Source organism: Mustela erminea, chromosome 14 (assembly GCF_009829155.1).
Source record: "Mustela erminea isolate mMusErm1 chromosome 14, mMusErm1.Pri, whole genome shotgun sequence".
Lineage (NCBI taxonomy): Eukaryota > Metazoa > Chordata > Mammalia > Carnivora > Mustelidae > Mustela > Mustela erminea.
The window spans coordinates 5,268,666-5,286,088 of record NC_045627.1 but is presented as its reverse complement, the minus strand read 5'-3'; the positions used below and the strand labels follow the sequence as shown (position 1 = coordinate 5,286,088).

At 40.6% G+C, this 17,423-nt stretch overlaps 1 protein-coding gene across 2 annotated transcripts in view; it reads left to right on the top strand.

Moving 5' to 3' along the window:
• PCNX2 (pecanex 2) overlaps positions 1 to 17,423 on the top strand; it is a 288,644-nt gene that overhangs the window by 188,250 nt on the left and 82,971 nt on the right. For both annotated transcript variants that reach the window (XM_032312937.1, XM_032312936.1), the window contains exon 22: positions 14,625 to 14,733. In XM_032312937.1, coding sequence (XP_032168828.1) covers positions 14,625 to 14,733 — 109 coding nt within the window. The remainder of the gene's footprint in view (positions 1 to 14,624; positions 14,734 to 17,423) is intronic.

The window sequence follows — 17,423 nt, the reverse complement described above, 5'->3', positions numbered from 1 at the left end:
GAGGGGCAGAGAGAGAAGCAAGACTCCCCACCAAGCAGATAGCCTGATGTGGGCCTGGATCCCAGGACCCCAAGATCATGACCTGAGCAGAAGGCAGACTCTTAACCTACTGAGTCACCCAGGTGCCCCTAAAAAGTACTTTTGAAACAATGCTATAAGGGTCATAAATAAACTAAACTACATTTATTGAGCACTTACTACGTGCTGAGTCCTGAGATAAAAACTTACCTGGATTATCTCATTTAATCTTTACAATATATTTCTGAGATAGATACCATTCCCATATCTGCTTTGCAGAGGAGAAAGCTTGGGCTCCAGAGACATAAACTTGCCCAAGATCACATAGCTCATGAGAGGTAGGGCTGGTGTAGAATCCCAGGTCTACATGACCCACCAACCCTGCTCTTGTCACCAGGATGTTGCGCTACTTTATATGTGATTTGAAGTTATAAGCCATAGGTGTTGGGGACCTCTGGAGAGAGCAACTAGATAGGGCAGTGGGCCCGCAGGGTCACAAGAAGAATATGGAGAGATGTCAATTTGAACTACTTTTTAATTCCATTTTACTTCTCTGTTGACTTATTGTTTATGCCTCTTATTTTTAAGTCATTGCTCTTACATTAAAAATATAAATCCCAATTCACCGTAATGAACCTTCAAATGTTATACCACTTCCTTTGTGGGGTAAGGACTTCCAATAGTTTTCCTTCCTATTCTTTGTGCTGTTGTCATGCATTTAATTTTACTTGTTTGATAAACATGTAATACAGAATTACTGTTCAGCATTTAGAGCAAAAGTGTCCTTTTAGAGTAATTGCAAATAAGAAAAAAATATGTTTTTCATTTTTATTTTATTGCCACTTATTCCATTTCTGATGCTCTGTTTCTTTGTGTAGATCCAGGTTTCCAAACTGTATAACATTTCTTGTGCCAAACTTGCTTGAAGAGTTCCATCAGCCATGAACTTGGGTCAGTTTTGTTTGTCTGAGACAGTATTTCTCTTTCGGTTTTGAAAGATAGTCTCACTGGGTATAGAATTTTGTTTTGAAGGTCCTTCCCCACCCCAACCTTGCCCTTAAAACTGTTATTCCATTTAGGGACACCTGTGTGACTCTTGATTTCAGCTCAGGTCATGATCTTGGGGTCCTGGGATCAAACCCTATGTTAGGTTCTGTACTAACTGTAGAGTCTGCTTGTCCCTCTCCCTCCCCCCACCGCTTGTTCTCTCTTTTTCTCTCTCTCTCAAATAAGTAAAATCTTTAAAATAATGTTGTTCCATTTAGCACTTTTAGCACTTAAAAATGTCACTCCACTGCCTTCTGCCTTACATGGTTTCTGATGTAATTCTTCTGTAATTTTTACCGTTGTTTTTCTTTGTGTAATGTGTCTTTCAGTAATTGTTGTTGCCTCCAAGATTTTCTCTTTGTCTTTTGTTTTCAGCAATTTGAATAGGGCATGCCTAGTTGTGTAGGGTTGTTTGTTGTTGTTGTTGTTTGGGTATTTATCCCGTGTCATCTGTTCTTGAATTTGTGGCTCAGTGTCTGTCTTTATCTTGGACAATTTTGGCCATTACTTCTTCAAGTACTTCTTGGTTCTCCTGTTCTCTTTCTCTTTTTTTTCTAACATCCAAACTGTGCATATGTTAGATACTTTGATACTGTTATGTAGCTTTTAGATAGTCAGTAATATTTTTATTTTTTATTTATTTTTTTAAAAGATTTTATTTATTTACCTGACAGAGAGAGATCACAAGTAGGCAGAGAGGCAGGCAGAGTGAGAGAGAGAGGGAAGCAGGCTCCCTGCTGAGCAGAGAGCCCGGTGCGGGACTCGATCCCAAGACCCTGAGATCATGACCTGAGCCAAAGGCAGTGGCTTAACCCACTGAGCCACCCAGGCGCCCCATATTTTTAGTTTTTAATTTTAATTCCAGTTAGTTTACATTCAGTGTTCTATTATTTTCAAGTGTATGATATAGTGATTCAACAGTTCCGTACAGTACATGGTTCTCATCACGACAAGCCACTCCTTAATCCCCAATATCTATTTAACCTACGCCCAACCCCTTCCTCTCAGACAATCATCTGCCTGTTCTCTGCTATTGAGAGTCTTTTTTGATTTGTCTCTCTTTTTCTCCCCTTTCTTCATGTGCTTTGTTTCTTAAATTCCACATATGAGTGAAATCATGGTATTTGTCTTTCTCTGACTGACTTATTTCATTATACCCTCTGGCTCCATCTATGCCATTGTGGCAAGATTTTTGTCCTTTTTTAAGGCTGAATAATATTTCATTATATGTATACATACTATGTCTTCTTTAATCATTCATCAGTCAATCAGGCTGCTTCCATATCTTGGCTATTGTAAATAATGCTGCAATAAACATAGGGATTCATGTATCCCTTTGAATTAGTATTTTTGTATTTTTGGGGTATATACCCAAGTGGTGTGATTGCTGGGTTGTAGAGAAGTTCTATTTTTATCTTTTTGAGGAAACTCCACCCTGTTTTCCACAGTGGCTGTTCCAGTTTGCATTCCCACCAACAGTGCACGAGTGTTCCTTTTATCCCCACATCCTTGCCAATACCTGTTGTTTCTTGTCTTGTTGAGTTTAGCCATTCTGACAAGTATGAAGTGATGTCCCATTGTGGTATTAATTTGGATTTCCCTGATGATGAGTGATGCTGAGCATCTTTTCATGTGTCTGTTGGCCATATGGATGTCTCCTTTGGAGATATATCTTCATGTCTCCTGCCCATATTTTAATATTATTTGGTTTTGGGGTGTTGAATTTTATGAGTTCTTTATATATTTTGGATACTAATCCTTTATTGGATATGTCATTTGCAAATATCTATTCCCATTCCATAGATTGCCTTTTAGTTTTTTTTATTGTTTCCTTTACTTTGCAGCAGCTTTTATTTTGATATATTCCCAATAGCTTATTTTTTGCTTTGGTTTCCCTTGCATCAGAGAAGTATCTAGAAAAAATCTGCTATAGTTGATGTCAGAAAAGTTACTCCTTGTGTTCTCTTCTAGGATTTTCATGGTTTCAATTCTCATATTTCAGTCTTTCATCCATTTGTGTGTGTGTGTGTGTGTAAGAATATTTTCTTTTTTGAATTGGCTCAGTTTTATCTTTGTGTTTCAGTTTAGGTCATTTCTGTTGACTTATACTCAAGTTCATCGATCATTCCCTTGATTGTGTTAGTAGGATGAGCTTGCTGAAAGCATTGTGTCTCTGTCACAGTGTATCCATTTCCATCATTTCTGTTTGAGTCTTCCTTATATAGTTTCCATCTCTATGCTGAAATAATCCATTTACTCTTTCATATTGTACACCTTTTTCTGTTACAGCCCTTAAAATATCATCATCTTTTAAATTTCCTGTCAGATAGTTCCAATATAAGTGTCATATAAGAGTCTTGCTTGGATTGTGATTTGTCTTTTTGGAGCATATTTTTTCTTGCCTTTTTGTAGATGTCATACTTTTTTTGTTGAAAACTAGACATCTTGTGGAGGACCCAAGCAAGTAAAGTAAATAGTTTATATGCCTAGAACTAAGCACAAATTTCCTTCTGCCAGATTTTTAGTGCAGGGGTGTACCTTTTGTCTGTATCTCAGATCCTGCTTACTCTGGCTTCAGTTATCATGTACAGAGTAGAAGGGGGGTTGTAGTCTGACATCCCCCTCTGTGCATTACTAGGGAGCCCGTTGCAGACCATGTGTCCACCCCAGTGGTCAAGGTCTGGTGAATATACTGAATTAACAGCCACTGCACTGGCTCTGCATGATGTCTTAGATAAGCATATGAAATTTTCTTCAGCTGTGGTTTTAAATTAATTTTTGCAATCTAGATGTCTATTAGTAGTGTAACGATTCAATAGGCTGTCTAGCCAAACAATGGAGTATTAGCCAGCTAATTAGGGGTTAGGTAGAGCAGTTTGTACCAGGGTTGGATATATAAGGTAGAAACATCAAGTTTCTGGGTTACCTAGGTTTCTCAGTCGGTTGAGAATTGAATCTTGATTTTGGCTCAGGTCATGATCTCAGGAGCCCGTGTTGGGCTCCGTGTACAGTGGGGAGTCTGCTTGAAGATTGTCTTCCTCTTTCCTCAGTGCCTCTCCCTGCTCGTGCTCTCTCTCTAAAATAAATAAATAAGTCTTAAAAAAAAAAAAAAGAAACATCAAGTTTCAGAGGAGTATATACTGGTAATCTAGTTTAAATAAAAAAAATACACACACACACACACACACACACACACACACACACACACACATTTGTACATATGCATGGGTAGAAAATGCCAAGAAGGGTAACTCCTCAACCATCATTAACTGTGTGGCTTGTACTGGAAGTTAATTCAGAAAGAGGTGGATAACGAAACTTTTTTGCCTACGCTTTATGCAAATCTGAGCTATTTGGTATTTTTTAAGTGAGACTATTATTATATTTTTATCAAAAAGGATGTACATTTTGAAGGTATAAGTGCTGAAAGCAGAAGGCTTCCATCGTATGGAACATCACTGCATGGATCACTTTATTTCTACATGAGCTAGACTGAGGATAAATGTTTGCACAAGTATCAGATCTCAGGAGAATACATAAATGAGACGTACTAGAGGCATGTGGTGGATGGCATGGGCAGGAGGGCATTCAGACTCGCTGGAGGAAAAGCTGCCTCTTAACTGCATGCGATAGTAGTATTTCTCTCTCTCATTAAAATGCTAAGCACTGTCTGTCCTCATAGAGGCTTATGGAGTTGGTCTTTGCACCTTCTTCCTAAAGGCAGTATTTGCCACCCATGGGATTATAAGGAACTTCTAGAGGGAAGAAGTCCCCCAGAACAAAATCCAGAAAGCTGCCTTTTCTTAAATCAAATCCATAACAAAGGCAGGAAAACTCTATCCTACATCATCAAGGTAGCTGAATGAAGGTAGCTGAACATAAGGAATTGAAAGGATTAAGGAATGGAAAAACAGGATGTATGCATAAACTATAGGGTTTCTATTACTTCAGTCCAAGGTCAATGTGAACAGGCTGCTTAGAGACTGAAGGTAACTCTCTCACTCTTGTCTCTTCCACCTTGAGTCCCTCCTTGTCTCCTTCCGCAGTGATGCACCCCCCATCCCCCACATAACAGAGACTACACCCCTGCGGGAAACACTCCCAGAGATGCTGGGTTCCATTTAATTCCTTGTTCTCAGGGATCTTGAAACGACCTTTTAGTTTTTGTGCATTCACAGCTCTTGGTAGGTTATAAAATTTCACTGTGCAAGGGTGACTTCATTTGCATTTGTGGACACACTAATGAGCAGTTATGAAGTAGGAACGTAACTGATATTTTCTGTCGTGTTCTCCTAGGGGTCTGAATTTGTCTGGTGGCATAAGGTCAGCTAATCAAAGCATGAGGGCGTGTTGCATTTTCTGTTATTAGCTGCACATGCATTTGCCTAAATAGCTGCCCCCTGCTGGGTACTCTCATCTGCCATCATCCCCGTTTCTCTCCTCAGTTTCCTTTTTCCAAACTGCACTTCACAGGTGATAAACTATAAATTATTGCCCCAGGTTCCTTTTTCTTCCTTCCCTAGACTTTAGTCTCCCTTAATGGTTCTACTTTCACTTTTCTGGTAGAGGCTAGTCATATTCATAAGGCTTGATTGACACCTCTTGCCTGAATAATTCTGATATTTAATATTTTACTACTAAATATGGCATTGAATGTGATATGGCATGGATACCCTTTATTAGGTTTAAGAAGAAGTCTTTTATTTCTAGATTGGAAGAGATTTGTTTCAATGAGTGTTGAATTTATTTTCCACATCCTTCCTGTATGAATTGAGCGTTGTATGGGTTTTCTTCTTTTGCTTTTTCCCATTTTGTGAATTATATTGACCTACTTCTAGTATTAAACCATTATGAGATTAACCAAATTTAATCATGATTACTTTTATACATTTATAGATTTATTTTGAAAATACTTTATTAAGGAGTTCTGCATTTATATTAATAGATAAGAACATCTATATTTTCCTTTTTTACCGTATTCTTGTTCATTTTTTATATTAAAAATAGCCTCCCAATATAAACTGTGAAGTTTTTCTAAGATGCACATTTTAAGGCTATATTTTTTCCTCTACAAAGTGCTTTAGCTGAGTCCCACCTGTTATGATTGGTACTACTGCTTTTTATTGTAATTCATTTTTAAAAAACATTTAATTAAAATTTATTTGAAGAGAGAAACAGAGAGGGTTGGGCAGGAGGAGAAGGAGAGAATCTTGAGCAGGCTCCACGCTGAGCTTGGAGCCCAAATCAGGGCTCAATCCCATGACCCTGCTATCATGACCTAAGCGGAAACCACGAGTCAGATGCTCAACCACACAGGAACCCCTTATTTTTATTCATTTTTAAATATTTTCTGAATGTTATCATTTTTATTTGATGCAGTGTCATATTTGTTGAGAATATACTTAAATGCAAAGTTTGTGATACTTGCTCCTGTTATTCTGCGTTCATTTTATTATTGACTCCTATTGTGATTGCAAAGAAGTTTGCATGGTATTAAGTTTTAGCATTGCTTAAGACTTCTTATCCGTAAGTCATCAGTTCTTATAAATGTATATATGCTTCAACATTTTATTCTCTTTAGTTGACTGCAGGATTCTAATACATATATCTCTTAGACAAAGCTTATGAATTCTATTGGCCAAATGTTTTCTATGCTTATTTATTTAACATCTTTTAAGCTATTATTTTCTGAGATGCGTGTCCTAAACTCCACCTCTCATGGCAGATTTGTAATCCTACCTTGTAATTCTGTTCACTTTGACTTTAGATATTTTGAAACTATTTAGCTAAGTGCGTAGATTCCAATCGTGTCATCTTCCTCATGACTCTTCCCTTTATCACGATGTACTGATTTTTATCCTTTTTTTGAGTGAAAATCAATTTTGTCTAGTATTAATATAGATAAGCAAGCTTTCTTTTGTTTGGAATATATCTGGCATCTTTTTTTTTCACCCTTTTACTTAAAACTTTCTAAGTCATTTTAATATTTCTTATAAAAGCATCTAACAAGACTTCTTATTTTATTTTTATTTTTATTTTTATTTTAAATATTTTATTCATTCATGTGAGAGAGAGCATGAGCGGGGAGAAGGTCAGAGAGAGAAGCAGACTCCCCATGGAGCTGGGAGCCCAGTACGGGACCCGATCTTGGGACTCTGGGACCACGACCTGAGCTGAAGGCAGTCGCCTAACCAACTGAGCCACCCAGGCACCCAAGACTTCTTTTTAATACAGAGAATCTGTATTAATACTGAGCATACTGAGAATCTTTATATTTTAATAGGTAAATTTTATTCATTTACCTTTACTGTGATTACTGATATGTTTGCACTTTTTTTCTTTCCCATTTTTTGCTTCATATGTGTGCTTCTTCTTTGTCCCATTACCCCTTCTTTCTGGCCTTCTATTGAATGGAATGGACTTTTTAGAAATTCCCTTTTCCTCCAGTGCTTTGGAAATTGAATATTCTGATTCTGGTCCTTTAGTGCAGTGAGTCTCAATGTGTGGTTCCCAGATAGGCAGCATCAGCATCATAGGAGAAGTTATTCTTGGGCTCCGTCCTAAACCTACTGATTCAGAGCCTCTGCAGGTGGGAACCAGGGTCTTTGTTTTACAAGCTCTCTGGGTGATTGTGACACACCTCAGAGATTGAATACTTTGGTGGCTTAGAGGTTACTCTTCAATTATTAATAAGCACATTTGATTAGCATAGAAAATTAATTAAAATCTCTTCCCTCCTCTCAAACAATCCAAAGACAACATTTTAACTCCAAATTCCCCTCTCATATCTTAAATATTTATGACATCCTGTACTTGGTTCTACTTCAGTTGAATTACTAGCTTTGTGATTAATTGTTTAATTAATCCAAATATTGAGATTCTGACATTTTAGCCATTTCTTTTCTCACCATTATTCTCGTATGTTCCCTCTTCGTTCAGGGTTAAATTTCCTTCCTCCTGAAGCACGTTTTTTAATTTTTTTTTTTTCCTGCAAAGTTCTATGAGTAATCAATTCTCTCAGTCATTGAAAAGGTCTTCATTTCTACCTCGTACTTAAATGATACTGAAGTTCTGTTCAAAATTCTAACTTGATCATCTTTCTTAAAACCTTAAAAACATTATGTCACTGTCTTTTGCCATATATTTTTGCTAATGAGAAATCTGTTATTATCCAAAAATTTTTTGTATGTAATCTGTAAGAAAGATTTTTCTCTTTGATTTTGATGTTATGCATTTTGTGGATTCTTTTTATTTATCCCTTACAAGACTTGATGTACTTCTGCAATTAAGGACTCATGTTTTCCTCAGTTCTGGGAAATTCTGAGTCATTTGCTCTTAAATATTTTCTCTCTTCTTTGTCTCTATACTTTCTGAAATTCCAAATGGACATATGTCATGTCTTCTTACTCTGTCATGTGTATTTCTTAGCCTTTCAGATTAAAAAAAAAAAAAAATCTTTTTCTCTCTCTGTGCTTTGTTCTAGGTAACTTACTCAGGTCTTCTATTTCTCTACTTTCTGTTTTACTGTAACTAATTTGCTTTTAAACCACCACTTTTTTTTTTATGACTTCACTTTTCATTTCTAGAATTGGCATTTCTTTTTCAATTCCATTTGTTCATTCTTCATATTATGTTACTCTTCTAGTATTATTTACTTTTTATGTCAGCTTTTTACTTATTTATTTAATTCTTTTATATTACTGTATTACATAAAATTCTTGGGATTTAATTATCTTGTGTGTTGAATTTACTGGTTTCTTCTCATTTGCTCATTTTCCTTTCATAGTTTATAATTATCGTTGTGGACTAATCTTCAGTGGGAGATTGTTGTTTTATCTGTGGGAGACCTATATAATATGGTTGTGGAAGTATCCTTGAAGACCGTGTGCGCATTTATTTTTACAAGATAGTTTTGTCATCCTCCCTTACTTTTTATTTACAGCCACTTGGCTTTTTTATGTTTCTGGAGTAGTTTAAATTTAAATTCCACTCTTCTACATTATGATGGCTAAGGTTTTGGTGTATAATGGATGACAGATTCTATTCTATATTAGGAAGAAGGCAAAGTTTTTTGCTTTTTCCCAGCAATGGTAGGTGGGGTTTTTCTAATTCACTTTTTTTTTTCTTTGTGGGCATGGCCACAAGCCCTTCAAGTCCATTAAAATCCATGTCTTGGGCTGCTAAAGTCCACATCTATGTTTGTATCCTCTTGGGGTCATTCCAGTGTCATTTCAGACTTATTTTCTCATTTTATTTTGTTTTTTTAAAAACGTTTTGTTTATTTGAGAGAAAGAGCATGAGTGGGGTGGGGAGTGGCAGAGGGAGAGTGAGAAGTAGGCCCCTCCGCACTGAGGAGGGAGCGTAATGTGGAGCTGCATTGTAGGACCCCAAGATGATGACCTGAGCTGAAGGCAGATGTTAGCCGCCTGAGCCACCCATGTGCCTCTATCTTTCTCATCTTAAATTCCCTTTTTGTTCTGACTATTGGAAGTTTTCCCTTCCTTTGACTTCAGCTATTAATTACATTTTGTCCCTATCATCTTTTAGATTATTTCTATTATTTTTGCCATGGGGCGGTAATCTTTATGCATGCTCCCTGAATCACATTGATATTTTGTTAAACTGTATGTTATTTAATAAAATCCCAACACACCTTGTATACAGAGGTAGAATCTGTTACTGACCTTCTGAAATTCAGTCTTCTAACCCCTTGTACCCACCCTACTTGAATATGTTTACTTAACTTATAAAATTCTAATTCATCTTCTTGGGTTTTATTTGAGAATATTTATGTTCTAAAGCTAATATCCACCTACTTAATTATCATGCTTTCTGTTTTCTGTTATTCTGTGAGAAGGGTGCCTCCCCTCCCCCAAAAGGTGATATCCCACATTTGAGGTGTTACTAGCTTTACTTTTTCCATTCCTTCTTGAAGAATTTTCTACTCCTCACATCACCTCCTTCCCAAGCACTCAAGAGTCTCTAGTCCCTCTGTGTTCTCTCATCCCGAACTCTGCATCTTTGACTCAGCAGCTGGTTTCTGGCACTCCTTTCAGTCCTACATGCCTCTCACGCCCACACATTCATAATCACAAGCTGCATATCTTTCTGAGAAGGAAATCAGCTGATTCTGACCACAGAAAGCAAAAAAAGAAGGAAGAAAATTTACGTGATACAACTAATCTGGGAGACAGTAGGGGTTAGGGTTAGAGTCATAGGAGGAAAGCTGGTGGTTGGGATTGGGAAGGAAAATTCCACTTTAATCAAATGGAATAGCATATGGGCATCTCCCTAAGATAGTCTTCAGTATCAAAATGTCCAATAAATTATGAGTTATCTTGTCAGCAGGGGAGGGAGTCCCCTCAGGAAAGATGGCACACATCTTGTTTCAGAATGTATTGGCAAGGAAAAGCATTGGATCATCTTTATTTAGTAACATTATTCTTAACATAGTTTGTGAATTGTTGCAGAGGTATAACAGCACTGTCCACACCTAATGGAAAAGATATTCCCTGAAAGGATAATTGGAAGTGAGACTATTTATGGTGTCTTTCTTTGGGAAATAGCCAGAATTATTCTACTGTGACCTTATTTACTCTTTTCCTAGTGTTTTCAGTGGAAAAGGCCCACATGATTTTGTTTTCCCTTATAGTCCTACTTGGGTAACTTGTGAAGTTTATTGTACTGTCATAGGGCTGAGATTTAGGATCTTGGAATCAGAGCATTAGAAGTGAGATAAGCTTCATAACAACAGAGTCTTTGAACTGTCTATAGAGATGGATTTTCATAGCTCATCTAAGTGGGATTTTTATTTAAAGTGCTTCGGTGCAATGTTATGCTGTATGTGGCACTTCCTAGAAATGTGTTAATGTTGTTATTTCCACTGAATCAGTCTCATCTTAAATGCTTCATGATTTTATACACAATGGTGTACGAGGACTCCAAGTGCCCTTTCATACACACTTTCCATTGATGGTCCACACGAAGGCTTCCTTTTGTGCTTAGGCATCACCTTTTGAATACCCACAGATTTTTCATTCTTTCACTTGATTTCACTCTTGAAAAGAAGGACGAAGTGTGAAGGAAAAATATAAAGCTGGGTCTTTTTAACCTGGAACGCACCTCTCCACACTTCTAAGAATAAACGAGGTAAGCCGTATCTATCTTCCTGGAGCTGTGTGTTCAAGAAACTCAGGGAACCAAGAGGTCTGCCTTTCTGAGAGCCACTTGAATGTCTCCAGGCTTGGAGACATTAATAAAACATGATGGGCATATACACTGAACGCAATGTTTTATTAATTGGGCATATACACTGAACGCAATGTTCCAGGATGGATCAGAGCTCTTAGTCCCTGAACGCATGGAGAAGTGGTCCCTGCTGGTGGCTGTAGCCACATTTGTCATGTCCATGCTTGGGACCCTGTCCCTTGCCTGTCAGAAGGAAGGCCTAGGTAGAGGAGTTGCTGTCCTTTGCTGCTGCATGTCAGGCAGGTTTTCCTGCTGCTATCTTTAAGAAGGGCTCCTAGCCTCAAGGAGACACTGGTAAGGTTTGGGGTAGAAATACCTACTGCCAGGCAGGCACTTCGCTCACTAGTTTCATAGGGGCCAGGGACTCACTCTCTGACCTCAGCCAGCAGCCCCCCCCCCGCCCCCCGAGTCTCCTTTCCTCTTCTGGAAACCAGGAGGACTTGGTTAAGTTTCCATTGTTTTAAAGGGGCGGCGGGGCAAGGGGGGGGGGCTCTAGGATTTCCTGATTGCAAGTTAAGTACATCCTCAAAAGACAGCCTCTACTTGTTCCAATGTCTGTGTGTCTGATTCTCATATTACGTTTATAATTGTCAGGTGCTAGTTTAAGTTCTGAAGAAAGACGATGTCACTTGATTCTCAGAACACTGTGAGGAAGTACTGTTATCATCCCTGTGGCCGATGCCAGCTGGGGTTCATGCTTAGGCAGCCTGTCCTCAAGCCCATGCTCTTAAACATCATACCGCATTGACACCTGCCACAGAGCATAGCCCTTTTATGGTGGGACTTGGGGAGGAGATTAAGTTCCTGTGCGGTGGGGGCATCCTAGACGTGCAAAGAACTGGCATTCAGGAGTGCGGGCTTCTTCAGTGAGAACAGCCCCGTCTATTTTCTGAGCCTCAGATTGAAAATCTTTTACAAAACTTGTATTTTATTCTGCACGATGTTTATGAAAAAGCTGAGGCATCGACACAGAAAAAGAACAAAGATACCTGGGGTCTCAGCAGCAATTAGAGCGTGAGAGTGCACGTGCCTGATGACTGGTTTTGCTTATATGTAAATACCACTCACGGTGCTAAGCAAAAAATAATTGTAATAGATTCATCGAATCATAATGCAGCCACGTTTCACTTAGAGCTTTAAACTGGCAGATGAGGCTTTCCCTAAGGCTCCTGTCTGATTGTAGTTGCTATGCCTGACCTACTTACCAGCTTTTCACAAGATGGCTTAAAAGCCTCCCAGGATATAGTCATACGTGGAAAATCCTCCGGGGCTAACTCTCCATAACCCCCGATTCACGGGTCTGGTATTTGGGGGGCCACGCATCACATATGGGAATCTTGTTCGGGCCCGTAGTTTTCACCTAGGCACAAGTCACAGGGTTCATTCTGAATACCTAGACTTGACAGTGGAGCGACCAGAGGGTTTCCGATTCAGAGGGATTTTGTGTGCATTCAGTTAGGTGTCACTGTGCCACTGAATGCAGGAGAGCTCGGCATCACTTCTCAGGACTTTGGCTTTTGTTATAATTCAGTGTCATGTGTTAAATTCACTTTTGGTGATCCGCCGGTTCCTTTTCTCGTTGGGTTCATGACGGGCATGAAAGGAAATGATATTGGGCTTTAAAGAAAACACTTGGTCTTAAGAGAAGTGAGTCAAGGGTTTGAGTCTGTGTTAGGATTGTCTCTCAGTCTGTATAAGTCACCTGCTGACTGGTGGAAAAATCAGGTTGTAGGCAGAAGACTGTTTTAGTCTGTGAACCTAAGAGATGTGACCTTGAGCAGACGTAACAGTATGAACTACCATACTGTCAACTGATAGATTGTCTAAGGCACTGGGAGCTGGCAGTCCCATCCAGAATGGATTCCGGAAGCTTGAACCGATCCCAGGTAGAACTAAGGCGGACTTTCTGAAAGAATTTGGAAGCCAGTTGCACTCAGCCCTCTGAGGCCAATGCACGTGAGCAGGAGTGAAGATAGTGAAAAGTTACCAGCAAGAACCAGACGTCGATGTTTCTTTCCCAGACTCCTATTCTTTTTGTCTGTTTGTTTAAGATTTTATTTATTTATATGACAGACAGAGATCACAAGTAGTCAGAGAGGTAGACAGAGAGAGAGGAGGAAGCAGGCTCCCTGCTGAGCAGAGAGCCTGATGTGGGACTCGATCCCAGGACCCTGAGATCATGACCTGAGCCGAAGGCAGAGGCTTTAACCCACTGAGCCAGCTGGGTGCCCCATGGTGGGACTTGGGGAGGAGATTAAGTTCCTGTGCGGTGGGGGCATCCTAGATGTGCAAAGAATGGCCCTTAATGGCCCTGCTTCCCAACCTTCACCTTCTTTTCATGGTGGTCTTCTGTTGTCCTGCGTTTAACACCTGTTGGCCTAATTAAGAATTTCATTTGGGGACGCCTGGGTGGCTCAATCAGCTAAGCATCTGTCTTCAGCTCGGATCGAGTCCCGCATCGGGCTCCTTGCTCAGCTGGGAGCCTCCTTCTCCCTCTGCTTGTTTCTCCCTCTGCCTGCTGCTCCCCCCTGCTTGTGCTCTCTCTCTCTCTCAGATAAATAAAATCTTAAAAAAAAAAAAAGAAAGAAAGAAAGAAAGAATTGCATTTGTTCTTCTCTTTTCACATCCTGGCCTTGAGGAATGTATTTTATGACCCTGCATGCTCACCAGTCTAGGAGCAAACACGTCGTGCTGGAAGTTTCCAGGAGGCATAGCTAGTGTGTGTACGTGGAATCTGGGGAGGATGCTCACTGCGCATGGAAGTGACAGCCATGGGTTCCGCATCGGGGGTCATCGGTCTGTGCGTAGCACAGAGCAGAGGGCCCCGGCCTGGCCCACTCATTCTCGTCCGCCTCATGGAGCGAACGCAGCAGCTTCGGTAGCCCAGCTTGGCTTCCTGAAACGCCTTGTACCCGGCATTTCAATGGCACAGAGCTCTTTTCTTGGTCAAGAGCTGCCGAAGGGCACTAAGTTGAACAGTGGCCACGATGACGGGTTTCTATATGACTCTCCCCTAAAAGCCCCAATCCGAAGGCAGGAAGAGCAAACTATGAGTGATCCTCCAAGAGAGGCAAGAGACGCACCCGTTGGCTGGAGTCATTAACCTGGGGACGGGAACCCCTCAGATCATCTTGATGCTGTTTTAAAATTTCCCAGTATGGCTGCCTTGCCTGTAGGACAAGAGACGGTAAGAGCAAGAGGGGGAGCAACGGCTCGGCCGCCCCCTCCCCGCTGTAAGTGACCTTGACTCGGCCACCACCCCGGGTGTCGGTGCTCTTCTCTGATGAATCTTTTCCTTCTTCTGCTTTCAGCTCGGGGACCTGCTTCACAAGTTGCAGTTCGTCCTGACCTACGTGGCTCCGTGGCAGATGGCCTGGGGGTCTTCATTTCACGTGTTTGCTCAGCTCTTTGCCGTCCCTCGTATCCTTTGTGCTTCCGTTTTCCTCAGTGAGCCGGGAGTCAGAGTTTACGGAAGCATGCTTTCCACGGAGCCCTGGCAATGAAAAGATTTGCAAGACTTTAAGATTGCATTTTAACGGGACCCAGGGAGGCACTTCAGATTCCCCTTGGGCCACTTAGCTTTCGAAGTCATTGCTTAATTTTGAACCCCTCCTGCTTCCTAATGCCTCGCCAGGATTACTTTATTTTTCTCTTATTCTTCCATTTCCCACGCCCAGATCTGCATTAAGTTTATCCTCTCTTAAATGGAAAGTTACTGCTTAAATGGTTCAGGTGACTCAGTGCAAAATAGTGTAATTCAGTCTGCTATTATTAAACACAGTGGATAGGGCTGATGGCTCTGATAGACTGTTACAGATTATCTAACACCATCTGAGGATAGAGCTTGGTAATCACATACTTGAGTAATATTCAAAACTCAGAATTAGATACACATAGCATTACCCAAAGTCTTCTAAAGATGAGAGAACTAATAGATGGTTTCGTTTTGTAGCTGCTCTTAGCCAAGAAGCCTCGTTTTACCATTCGTACATTCATTTGGTTGCTTTGTCTGCTTTTAAGTGTTTCCATAATGATAATTAGTTCTTATTTACTTCAAAACAATCTTGAGACCCTCCTTGGAGAGATCCCTTTGACACAGATAGCGAAATTGTATGTAGGGTGTGTGCATAAGGAGAGAGAGATTAATAAAAAGAAAAAATATGCTTGAAGAGAGAGAGATTAGACAAAAATAGCCTAGACTGAGGCCTCAAATTTGCCCTCAAAGGTTTTCCTTCCCACCACATTTATACTTTCTAAATGTGTGCTTTCCACGATGCACTTCGGGAATTACTTATTTCAGAGTTCCTAAAGGAGCTTGTTAAATAACGAAATCCCTGAGCCCAGCACATAATTCTAAAATCATGTTTCAGGGCGTGGATCCTGGAGTGTTCATCTTCAAAAGCCTGCCCGGGATCCTTACCCTCTGGCGTGTGTGACCCCCAGTTCTAGAACTTCCTTCCATACAATGTCCATACAGGGCTCATTAAGACAACTCACGAGCAGTCTCCGGGACCTGGACTTCGTGAACAGGCAGGGAAACACATGTGGGGTAATCGTTAAAGGATAACATATTCTAGGCTTTTAACAGTGCCCTTCTCCAAGCATCTTTCAAGCATACCAGGAGCTGGCCTTACAATGCACGGTGTTCTGTGCTCCTATTCTTAGACCTGCATTGATATTTCTGAAATGTTTCAAGGTTATTTGGCAGAACAAGCTAAGGAGGAAAAAAAACTGCAAAGTGTGAGGGAGCTCCTCCGCCACTTTTTCCCTCAAACTGCAATCATTTTCTACAATACCAGTAATTTTGGTTTTTCTAAAGAGCCCTTTAAAACAAAGACAGCAAGCTCAAAGAGAGGTGATAGTTATTTATTTCTGAAGTGCGTCTCAGGCATCCTACCTAGAGTTGAAAGCCTGTTTACTGAATGAGAACTATGGGGTGAAGCAAATTTGTGGTCGAGAAGCTGCACAAAGAATGTGAAACTCGAAGTTATGAATCCCAGTTTCATCCTAACTTCAGTCCCACGCAGATCTGTAGCATTTCTTGTGCCTGTTTATGCCTCATTAGATGAGTTCAGCGATGCTAATTACTCCTTGTGGTTCCGCAGCTGAGTTAGGACCCTTCTGGGAGCCATAACTTTCAATTACCTGACCTGTTGGTGTGCGTTGGTTCGCGCACAAGCACTTTGTATCTGGTGCTTAACATCTCTAAGAATAAAAACGGCGTTAGTGTCTACGTCACATGGCACACGGCGCTTGTTAAATCTAAGTGTTTTCTTGGTGGGTGGACTCATTCTCAAGAAAGTGAACATCTGAGATGTAGATTTCATTGGGCCTTTGGTGGCTCTGTTTGAGGAGGACGCTCGATGGGTCCCTGTGCTTTTGTTCCTAAACCTGCTCCTGATAGTGACATCCACCCCCCCCCCCCCCGCCAAGATACAGAGCCTTCCAAGTAACCTTAGAGCCTGAGCCTGACGACTGCAGTCTTGTGACAGCTGACAGGACCTGTCACCCCCTCCCCCCTTATCCCAGGACACCTTCCCATCCTTGACTAGTTGTAAAGGTAGATACGGGTTATCTGGAAGCCAATATTGTACCATTCTGAATACAATGAGAGAAATCTTTTAGAAAACCGGGTGTGTGTGCTGAGGTTCCTAAGCCCTGAGGTTCCTAAGCGCCAAGCCTGGATCCTGACTAATTCTGAAATGTTAATTATTTTATCACTCTATTAAGAAGCTGTGGGTTCAATCCTGGCATCAGGAAGGGATTAATTTGCTCCATTTTGGAAGTGAATTAGCGTTCAGGCCAGCGGGGCACTGTTTAGTAAATTGCTTTTTCCAGGACTAGCACATCTCTCCCCTGGTAGCCTCTCTTAGTGTCTGAGCTGGTAACCTCCAGGGAGGGACAACTATGTGTACAGACCATGTAGGACCACTGTCTTCTAGTAGTTACGCAGGCACAGCCAGATCATTTCTGTTAGACGTGTGTACTGGGAAGCCTGCGGAATTTCTCTTTGGAACATCATTTCGAGCTTCGGATGATTTGTTTCTAACTTCAAGGACTGACGTAGATGTTTTCATTTTAACTGTACACTACAACAAGCTTTTGACAGA